At 33.4% G+C, this 10,712-nt stretch overlaps 1 protein-coding gene across 1 annotated transcript; it reads right to left on the bottom strand.

The window, feature by feature from the left end:
* Positions 1-2,830: 2,830 nt before the first annotated feature.
* RGS1 (regulator of G protein signaling 1) lies at positions 2,831-7,538 on the bottom strand. Its single transcript, XM_003767532.3, has 5 exons — positions 7,327-7,538; positions 6,873-6,953; positions 6,407-6,468; positions 4,736-4,899; positions 2,831-3,671 (listed from the first exon to the last, which is right to left on the bottom strand). The coding sequence occupies exons 1-5, from the start codon at positions 7,464-7,466 to the stop codon at positions 3,486-3,488; spliced, it is 633 nt and encodes a 210-aa protein (XP_003767580.1). The 5' UTR covers positions 7,467-7,538; the 3' UTR covers positions 2,831-3,485.
* Between the last annotated feature and the right edge of the window lie 3,174 nt (positions 7,539-10,712).

Raw genomic sequence — 10,712 nt, 5'->3', positions numbered from 1 at the left:
GTTTTTGTAAGATTTTGTGTTCCAAATTTTTCTCCCTCCATTATCTCCTTCTCTCCAGTACAGTAAAGAATGTCATATAAGTTAAATATGTACAATTCTTTTTATCATGTTGGGTGAGAAAAAATCAGACCAGACCAAATCAGACCCGAAAGAGAAAAAAAAAAAACAAGAAAAACAACCCAAAGTAAAAATACTATCCTTTGAACTATATTCACTCCCCACAGTTTTCTTTCTGGATGCAAATGGTATTTCCCATCCCAAGTCTATTAGAATTGCTCTTACTTTACAAATATTATCTCATTTGTTCCTCACAATAACCTTGTGAAATAGGGGCTATTATTGCTCCCATTTCAGAGATGGGAAAACTGAGGCAGACACAAGTTAAATGACTGTCCAAGATTACACAGAATTTGAGGCCAAAAATAAACTCAGATCAGAAAGATTCTAATCACTTCATCTAGTTCCCACCTAGCTGCAGAGACTTCTTTCATTTTTCTGTTTGTATCCTAAGTGCCTCTCATGTTCTGTGCATGTGTATTGACTGAATAAAAAAGTTAAGTTTGAATAACAGCACAAAATTTCAGAATCACAAAATCTTAGAATTAAAAAGGAAGTCTAGATTCTACCTAATGTGAAATCCCTTTATAACATCTGACAAGAGTTCAACTAGGCTCAGGCTGATTATCTTCAGTCAGAGTTAAAAGTAGGAATTCTAGTACTTGGGATTAGAGTGGGATAACAGGGGGAGCCTCCTGAGAAACCCAGAGGCCAGCCCTGGGAGCAAGGTAGAGCAGGCCAGGGAGGAACTCATATGGAATTCTCTATTTTATGAATTTTATGAAATTGAAAGTCTGTAAAAATCAACTCAATTTAAATGAGTTAAATGTGGTGTGTGTGTGTGTGTGTGTGTGTGTGTGTGTGTGTGTGTGTGTGTGTATTCTTACTTATAAAAATCTGTGACTGGGGCTTGCTTGGAAGAAATGAGAAGTCAAGAGTGTTTTAATCAGCAGCCTTTGTGGAGCTGGGAATTCTGTTAACTGTATTGTAACAGAGAACAGTTAAAAAACAACAACCATGAAAACCCATTTTGTTAAGAAAAGAATCAGGATATAAGTGATTTAGTGGAAAATATCTATGAAAACAATATGTTAGCTTTCATATTTAACTGAAATATTTTCAAAAGGACAAGGAAAAACTAAATGATGGGTATAACCTCAGGATACAATCAATTAAACTTATGCAGAATACCCAATTCTACAGAAAAGAATCTGAAATTCTTTAAAATATCCTTTAAACCTTTAGAAACAGCCTTACCAAATTATAGATCAATTAACTTAAAAGTGGGCCTGTCTCTTGAAATCTGGAACACACTTAGTGTATTGACTGAATAAAAATTGAAATTTTCTAAATGTATTACATACATTCATTTAATTGTAAATAAGTTCATTTTGGAACTTCCAACAGGGATGTCAAAAGATGGGGGGCGGATAGTGGGGGAGAAGAAGGGGAGAGGGAGAGATGGTTGTAGAAAAACTGCTGTTCCAGGAAAAAAAAAAAACAAGCCTGAATATTCTATTCTACCATTAACCATGTCATTTTGGGGTGTTAGTTTCTCTGGGTCTAACTTTGCTTTAGGTCTAATTCTGTAAAATAATGGGCTTTTATTAAATATCTCTAAGCTTCTCCCAATCCCAATTTTGTCTCCCAATGTTGTCACAGTATAAAGTTAGGTGCTCTCAGGGTAAGCTTCCAGTATATTTTGTTTTATAACTGTCAAAATTACTGCTAGCAAGCTTTAGAATGCCAAAAAGAGAGCTACATAAAATAAACACCGAGCTTTGAAAGATTGTTTATCTTTCTGCTGTCTGGAAAAAAGATCTCTGGTTTAAGACAACAGGAGAGCCTTCCCATTTTTGTTGTTTTGTGACATTTCACTTTCCCCTAGGATTAATCATTATCTATCTTTAATTACTTAAGATAATAATCTGATTAGATGACTTTTTATATCATATTATAGCTCTATTATTTTATGATAAGTTCCATTTTTCCACTAGTCTTCATCTCTGAAAATATGAGCAAATTTTGTTTTGTTTATTTTTATTATTGGGTCTATTCTTAGCACAGAAGGAAAAGCTTAAGAATTGAAGACAAGAGATTTAATTAAAGTAAAAAATCTCAGTCTGGTATTAACTGAAATCCACATGGTTAAATTTATCTTAGTGTAGCCTCATAATAATCCTTTAAGTTGGTGCTAAAGCTATTGTTATCCTCATTTTTCATATAGCAAAACTGAAGTTCAGAGACTTGTCTGTAGTTGAAGAGTTAAATGCTAAACCTGAGTCAGTGCACTGTTCACTATGTCACATTGCCTCTCACTAAAGGACCAAAAAAAAAAAAAAAAGGCTCTTACTGTGTTTGTTGGATTTCTTCAAAGATTTAATGGAAAAGCTATGGACAAGTCTCTTTTATAGTGAGTGAGAGCAGTTTCATTCTTCACCAGTGATAGAATTATGTTTACAAAGATCATCATGACCACATCAAAGTATTAAAGAATCAGGTTATCAAGAACCCTAACCCTCCCTTAATATTTTTCACCTGTGTGATTCTCAGTGAGTCATTTAATCTTTGAGAGCCTCAATTTCTTCATCTGCAAAATGGAATTGAATTAGATGATTTCTAGTCCTAGTTCTTGATCTATTATCTTTATTTGAATCATAACTTGGGAATTGGAAGTTGATAACCAATGATCTGATTTTGAACTTTTTAAATAGAAAAATTGATGTCAACTTTTAAAAAAATTATCTGTGAAAAATGAACAGAAATCACTGGATTTGTGACATGAACATTTTAATAGAAAATTCACATTAATATTGACACTGTGATAATTTAAATCATAAATATGTGCTTTCTTGTCCTAAATGGGACAATTTAATGCATAGTTTCACTTTCTCTCTTGATAAATGATGATGATAAAACTCATCAAGAGTAGTGACAAAATGATATAAATACTTTAAAAATGATCACCCATATTAATGGCAATCACACACTTTCATATATAATAACAATATTACATAACCTCAGTCAGAAATATTTGATGAATTGTTCATCTCGCCTTATCATGCCCAATTGCATATATTTCCCACAGGACCTGGATGCTTTTTTCTTTTACTGTCAGTTTTATGTCCTTTAATAAAAGTTGCTATGTAAACAGTCTTCTATTCTGAGGGATATATTTTAGTACTTAAGTTTGAACACGTCTTGTGATAATGCTGAAGTTACTCCTTCCCCTTTCGATCTTTTAGTTTTCATTTGGCTCACTCTTCTTCAGACTGCAACGTGCCTGCTAATCCTTGCTGAGTCATTTGTACTTCCCCTAATCTTCTTGAGTCACCCTAAAAGGCAAAGTTACTGTTGGTCACATGGAGAAACATTGGAGCATTCCCCTTGGATTTGATCTTCAACTTCCCAGGTCCTCCAGAAACCATTCACTTAAGGCTGTTACCCTGAAGTTCATTCAGCAGTTTTAAGTAAACTTCTGATTTCAGGAACCTGGGATAGGAGTCCCTCTCCATAAGTGTATATATAACTTTTTGGGCTTCATCAAAGCTTGTGGGAGTTGGTACTTGAATATTCTTAGCTGTAGACTCACGGGTATGAAAATCAATATTGATCTAAAAGACAAAAAAAAAACCCAATATAATTAACTATTATCGTACAAATGTACAAAAATTCTTCTGTGTGTTTGCACCTTCAGTACAAGGTGTACATACACGTGAAATAGTTGAATAACAATTGAAGTCATTGTAGGTTTAAAGATCTATATGATTGTTAAAAACAAAAACTACAGAAGATCAGAAGAAACAGTTACTTCGGATGCTCTTGGCACTTTTAAATTGCTCCAATGTTAATTAAATTGCCCCAATTTTTCACCCAAGTGATGACTGTAGGAAAGAGACTATTCACTGTTTTGATTGATTTTACCAATTAATCACATGACTTTAGAACTAAGGGAAACTTAAAAAATATCTAGTCCACAATCCTCATATTAGAGATCAGAAAATCAAGACCCCAAAGTAGGTACATTATTAGTCAGGGCTCCATGTATAATTACTGACATTATTGACAAGGCTCCATGTATAATAAGTTAGGAGCCAAACGTTGGACCTCTTACTCTATATGCAGTGTTCTTTCTACAATATCATTGCTGCCTCCTTTCCCTCCATCACAATGTTTGCAATTTCTAATTGCCCAGGATATGATACTTCAGAAATAACTACCCTAAAACTTCAAGCTTCAAGTAAAAAGAAAAAAGAGACCATACTCATTCTTCATCCAATAATCCAATAGAGCTTCTTTATGTGTGATTTCTCTACAACAATGAAAATCACATCCTATTTTGCAAAATCTTTTTCAACCAAAACATGCTAATTCAGTCATAAATATTGACAACTGGTATTTTTGAATGTACACTGTTCAAGAAACAGAAACCTTAAGACATTGGTCTTTTTATTCCTAGAATTGTAAGAATAAGAGCTGTAAGTAATATAAGTGAAAGTCTTCTTTAGTCCAACTCTTTCATTTTTTACATCAGAGGTCCAAGAAGTTTCAAAGATTTTGCCCCGACGGTACTCAGAGATCAAAGGGCAGGCCACAGTAGAAAGGGCAGTCCTTAGTATGAAGTTTAAAGGATATTTTTAGTCACAATGGTATGCAATTTGATTAGCTTTTTACTTACTTGTTTTGTAGCATCTGATTGAACAAATGCCTTATAAATCTTTTCAGCCTTGCAATGCAAATGATCAGATTCTGTTCGTTTATAATCTTCACAGGCCAGCCAGAACTCAATATTCTCTTCACTAAATTCTGACTTCAGAAAGTTACCAAAGACAGCTTGCCCAGCTAGAAATTAAACCAAAAAAAAAAAACAACTTTAATTGAATACTTAAATGCATGACAAAGACAAATTTTGTAAGACTAGAACATTTATTTTCTTCTAATGAGAATTAGAGGATGTTACTAAATGATAGTATTGAAAATTTTTAGAATTAAAAGAGATGTCAGAGATTTTTCTAGTTCAAGTCTCTTTTACAATGAAGGAATGAGAGGTCAAAAACATTCAGAGTCACACAAGTGTATAGTGACAAATGGAGAGCAATATTTCATTGTACTGTATAAACTTTCTGAAGAATCTTTTTTAGATATGTTCAATCTTATCATCATTAAAATCCCTTTTTACTCTGAAATTCTGTGAATCAGAGAATAATTATTTCTTTCTTCTAATTTTTAGTAACTTTTATTCAGAATGCATTTTTTTTAAATGAACATCAACAATTTTCAGAACAGCTATATGAATTTAATAGAGAGTATTGCCTCCCAAATTCAGCAGCTTCATATACTGGTAAGAACATTGAAATACCCTTTGGAAGGCAATCTTATCCTAACTCTTTCATTAATTCGGTGTATGATGGTGGGCAAATCATTTAACTTCTATTTTCCTCATCTATAAAAAGAGAAAGTTGGACTAGATGACATCCATAGTCCCTTTTTACTCTAATATTCTATCATTCTAGACAAGGGAATTTGAGCTACATGTTTTACCTATACATGTCCACTAATCTTTATTTTCTTTAACTTTGTTTAATCTTATTAATAGCCAAAGGCTATAAAGTAGATTAGTTTAGCACTATGTAAGAATCTGCATCATTCAGCAGGAAATGAGTGACCCCACAACAAAGAAAGTGCACTCAATTGTCCTAATATACATGTAAGTATTTTGACTTATGGAGTAAGATGGTTAATAAGGCCCTTTGGAAAGTCTGTGAAGCCAGCATTAACTCACAAAATAGAATTCTCTAGTGTCTGTCCTAACAAGCAGCACACTAACAAAGCCAGTTATGAACCAATTAAGTTACATTGTACACATGGGAAAAAGAAAGACTTGGTTGCATTCCAGGTCAGTCTCTTTGCTCTTTTTTTTTTTTTTCAAACAATTTCAGCTTTTTAATGTGTTTTTACATTTAGACAAGAACTGGAAACAGAACTACTTTGAAGAAAGACGGAAGGAATTTTGCCACAGTTCTGAATAATATTCTACTTTGGGGATCTGGACTTGCTTTTAATGGTTTGATCTTATATCACCCTATGGAAATAACAGCCTCCTGTCTAGGCACATTTATCTGGAGACATTTACAGAATCAAGAAAACAACAACTCATAATACAAACATATGATACACATTATGTATCATGATACATGATACATAATTCTATCAATAGCCATGGGGAAGCAGGAATATAAGTTTTCTTAAAGCAATCTACATTCTCTCTATTATATCTCAGAGGACCTATACTCTTTGTCATGAAATTTAGTTTGGACAAAAGAAATTAATATCAATCCTTTCTACTTACTTTGGTTGGTGAGAAGTTTTTCCAAAGACTGAGACCACTGTCTTACTTCTGTTATAGAAAGTCTGCAGAGAATGAAATGTTACCCTAATTAACAAATTATGCATTTTAATTGGAAAAAAAAACTTTTTCAATGTATCTGGGCGTAGCTTTTGATAACACTTCAGATTAAAGTTATAGCCAGGAATGAATTTTATTAATAAATTAATTGTGAGGACTTTAAATCCATCAATAGAACTATCTAAAATTCCACAGAAAATAAAATGAAAAAAAAAAACACTTTTTGTTAATCAATGTAATATGATATTAAATTAAATAAAATCAATTTTGCTATCTATCTATCTATATTTGTGGCTTGAAATCTGAAATCAATTAATATTCATCTTTTTGGGACTTATTAAAATACAGGTTTAGTGACTAGATAAGTGTTGTGGTAAGTAATAATGAACAGTTGAAATAGGCTACTTACATGTCTTTAGACTTGGAAGATTTGATCCCAGATTCAAGATGTGGTAACATGGATTTCAAATAGGCTTTCAAGTCCGTTCCACTACAAAAAAGAAAACAAATGACAGTAAATATCTGCAGTTTTTACATGTTTACATATATTAAAAACAACAACCATCACTCTAGAAAGTATCTTTGGTTAATTCTAGCAAGAAAAATTTTGATGAATATTTCTATTCTATTGTATGTTAAATACAATACATATGGAGATTCATGTGGAGATTTCTGAATAAATCCTCACATAAAGTTAACCCAATTTACAACCCTTTTAATTGATGACAAAAAAACAAAAGTTCCAGCAGCACTCCCCACAAGTGTTAGCTAAGATATTCAGCTCTCTCTTTCTTGCCCTTATTCTCCCACCATTTAAAATTATCTAATGCCAAAACACAAAGCATGAGGTCAATTAAACTTACAAAGCCTTTGGTCTCTTTTTCTGAATTTTGTCATCTAGTAGAGAGTGATCAGATCCTTTCAATTCACTAGGATTAGCAGAGGCAAAGAATATTCCTGGCATTTTGTTTAGTCTTGGAGTAGAGATGGCTGCTGCTCTCATAGTCACCACTCTAAATGACTGTTCATCAACGGTAGCATAGCTTTATATAGTAAATGCAAACTGGCTCTCTCTGTACAGACGAATATGTTTATCAAGTGATGTTACCACAGACACTGGAAGTTCCCCTTTTCTGGGCTCATTGTGACGTGTATCTTGAAAGAAACATACAGTGATGGCTTGTGGTTGAAACCTAATCAAATGAGAAAAGGTTTCTTGGTTAGAGAACGCATACACATACATGTGTGCACATACACGCACTTATAGAATGTTTCTTACCCATTAGAATGGCAAACCATCAGAGCTAGATGATGTTTTTCTGGATATAATTGCATCATAAGATTGCAAAACTAAAATCTGTCTGTAAGTTTAACTTGAAGAGCTTTAATAAGTTTTTTTTTTTTTTTTTTTAGTTCCCACTGCTTAGCTACAAACACATTTTTCAGTGATTGTGACCACCCATCATGTACTTACTGGGATGTAAAATATCCCTGTCACATTTTAACTTTTCACTGAATTTGGTGGAATGTGTTATTTCTTTATTAGTAAACTAGATAGTAAGAGGTCAAGAAATTCCATTTGTTATGAAATAGTTCTCTATTGTAGTCATTAGCCTTATTAAGCTCAGGGTCAGATGAAACTCAATTAGGCACAAATGCTAGTTTTATTTTAAAATCAGGATTCCAATTCTACAATGACTATGGCAAGTTAGTTTTTCTGGTTGTCTCCTTTGATTCAAATTTTGGTGGGCTAAGAGTACTAGGAAATAATAGTTTTCTCTGTTGTATTAATAAGATTAATTTAAAGGTGTAACATGTGCAAATGCCCCTGGGATTCCTTGCTTATCTAAAGAGGGCAGAACAAGTGTGAATTTTGCAGAGATTGATACATACTACTAACCTGGTGATGCTGCTAAAAATTTAGACAGCATTAGTATAACAGTATAGTCAAACTAGCTTTGAAGTGAACAGGATTAAAGGTTTAGTTATGAAGAGATCACCTAGACTAAACCTATTTTTGCAGATATGTCTTGCCAAGGACACACAGATCATAAATGACAGAGGCAGGGTCTAATTTAAACTTTCTGACTTTAAATCCAATAGCCTGAACATTGTCTCTATAGGTAGATGTTCTGGTCAGGTCTGATCCTTGCTCCACTCCCTACAAAAACAACCACCACAAAAAAGATAGGGGTAGAGTGAGATAGAGCTGAAAGAGCTGCAGGGAGTGTTTTGTAACCAGCTATTATCTCCTAAAAATGACAAGCAACTGGCTGATCCTTTCACATATTTTTTTGCTTGCTCATCAAGGATGTAATACAATATATGATATCTTATTCTGATCTAAACTGACATTTATATGGGGCTTTCTATTCACTTATAAGAGCATCAAATTAGCCTCTCAATAACTTGATGAATAGCAACCAAAATTAACATCATCTCCATTTTCCACATGGGAAGGCTAAATTTTGGAGCTTTTCCTTCTTTTGTTCAGAGAGTCTTCTGATAATAGTCAATGCTTCAGTTTTAGAGTAAAAGAAACAAGAGGAAGGAGAGAAGGGAAATTATACAGAACTGTTTTCTTGACCTATTAACATGTTTTAATGGGAGAGATAACAAGACAGGGGTTACTCATAGGATTATATGTAAATGTATCAGTTTGTTCATGGATTAAAGACTTAAATTCAACAAGGAGGGAGAAATCTGGTGTATGTGAGGGGTGGGGTAAGTAATCAGAAGACCTGTGTTCTAATCTAATAGAGTTTTACTCTGTTACTATCTAGCTATGTGGCTGTAAACTTGAACTTCTCTCAATTTTTTTCTTGCATATAGCTTGTTTCACAGAGTTGCTTATATTTTTTTCTCCCTCATTAGGCTATAAATAAACTCCTTCAGATGAGGGAATGTCTTTTGCCCCTTTAAAAATGTCTCCAGTATTTAGTATAGTCTACCACATATGTTGACTTGTACTCTCTCTTCACACGAGATATACCAATGCCCCTGACAAACCTCTTCATGGTATTAGGATTTTCTTGGTTCACTTGTAGTTGCAGTGAATGAAAAATACTTGGTTCCCCATGGTCCAAGTTTGATGTGGAAAATACAAGCAAAGGAGGAATATAAAGTAGTAATTGTTAATATTGAGACAACATGATAACCTATGAAAGAGGACTGGCAAGATTTGTGCTGAACCACATAAAGCTCAAGAGTCTGATGACACAAATACATTGGTTTAATACATTTCCTGTGGTTTAGTCTTTACTTATACTCCTGGTTAAAATTATGACTAGTACTGACATGTTTGTAAGTCATATTCCAGGATCTCTGAACAATTAAGGATCACATGAATCAGACTAGATCATAGGGATCTGACCTTGATCTGATTCTCTCTGGTCAGGCATTCTTTTTTTTCCCTTCAGTTCTGAGTAATTGTAGTGGTCAGACTTCATGGTCATGTAAATATGAGGAAAATAATTAGACTGCACCACTTTCTGTGCTTTTATTTTGGCCTTAACTCAGAGAGATTAATTCAATTCAATTCATATCAATTCAATAACCATTACTAAACACCATGCAAACTATTATGATAGATACTAGAGATTTAAAGACAAATGAATCATAGATTACATTCTAGTGGGGATTGAGGATATATTGAGGATACAATATTCAAACAAGGGTATTTAGGAAAGCCTTAGAATATCAAGTTGGGGTAAAATAAGCAGAATAATTTGTCTATAAAAAAGTTTCTGAAGGGAATAATATGGATAAGTCCAAAAAGTTAGATTGAAGTCAGATCACTTAGAATTTTATATTTTAAACTGAAAAGAATCACTAAATTTTCTTGAAGAGAGGAACAACATAGATTTTTGTTTTAGGAAGATTATTTTTCCAGTTATGTGAAGGATGGATTAGAGAGGAGAGAGACTAGGAGCTGAGAATTCAATTAGAAGGATGTTGTAGAATAGTTTAGATGAGAAGTGGTCAGGGTGGTAGCTGTAAGGGTGTAAAAAGAGGGAGCAGGTGTGTTATATCATGGAAGTGGGATTGACCAGATGTCAATTGATAGGCTATAAAAGACAAGAGAAGGTCTTCAAGAGTTGAAGATTATTGGGAGTTTGTACACCCAGGTAGCTGAAAGGATGATGGTGTCTTCCACAGGAGCAAGAATTTGAAAGAGGGATAAGTTTTAAAGAGAAGTTTCATTTTAAATGTGTTGAGTTTGAGATGATTGTGTTGGAAAAAAGTAAAT

The sequence above is a fragment of the Sarcophilus harrisii genome, chromosome 4, assembly GCF_902635505.1.
Source record: "Sarcophilus harrisii chromosome 4, mSarHar1.11, whole genome shotgun sequence".
NCBI lineage: Eukaryota > Metazoa > Chordata > Mammalia > Dasyuromorphia > Dasyuridae > Sarcophilus > Sarcophilus harrisii.
The sequence above is the reverse complement of the archived record's forward strand: the minus strand, read 5'-3'. Positions and strand labels throughout refer to the sequence as shown.

What these genes read in the sequence shown, in the direction of transcription:
- RGS1 (XM_003767532.3), bottom strand. Translation starts at nt 7,466, where the DNA reads ATGAGAGCAGCAGCCATCTCTACTCCAAGACTAAACAAAATGCCAGGA. An exon ending in AAAAAGAGACCAAAGGCTTT is followed by an intron (nt 6,954 to 7,326) that starts GTAAGTTTAATT and finishes TCTTTTTTGTAG; the next exon opens with TGGAACGGACTTGAAAGCCT. An exon ending in TCTTCCAAGTCTAAAGACAT is followed by an intron (nt 6,469 to 6,872) that starts GTAAGTAGCCTA and finishes CATTCTCTGCAG; the next exon opens with ACTTTCTATAACAGAAGTAA.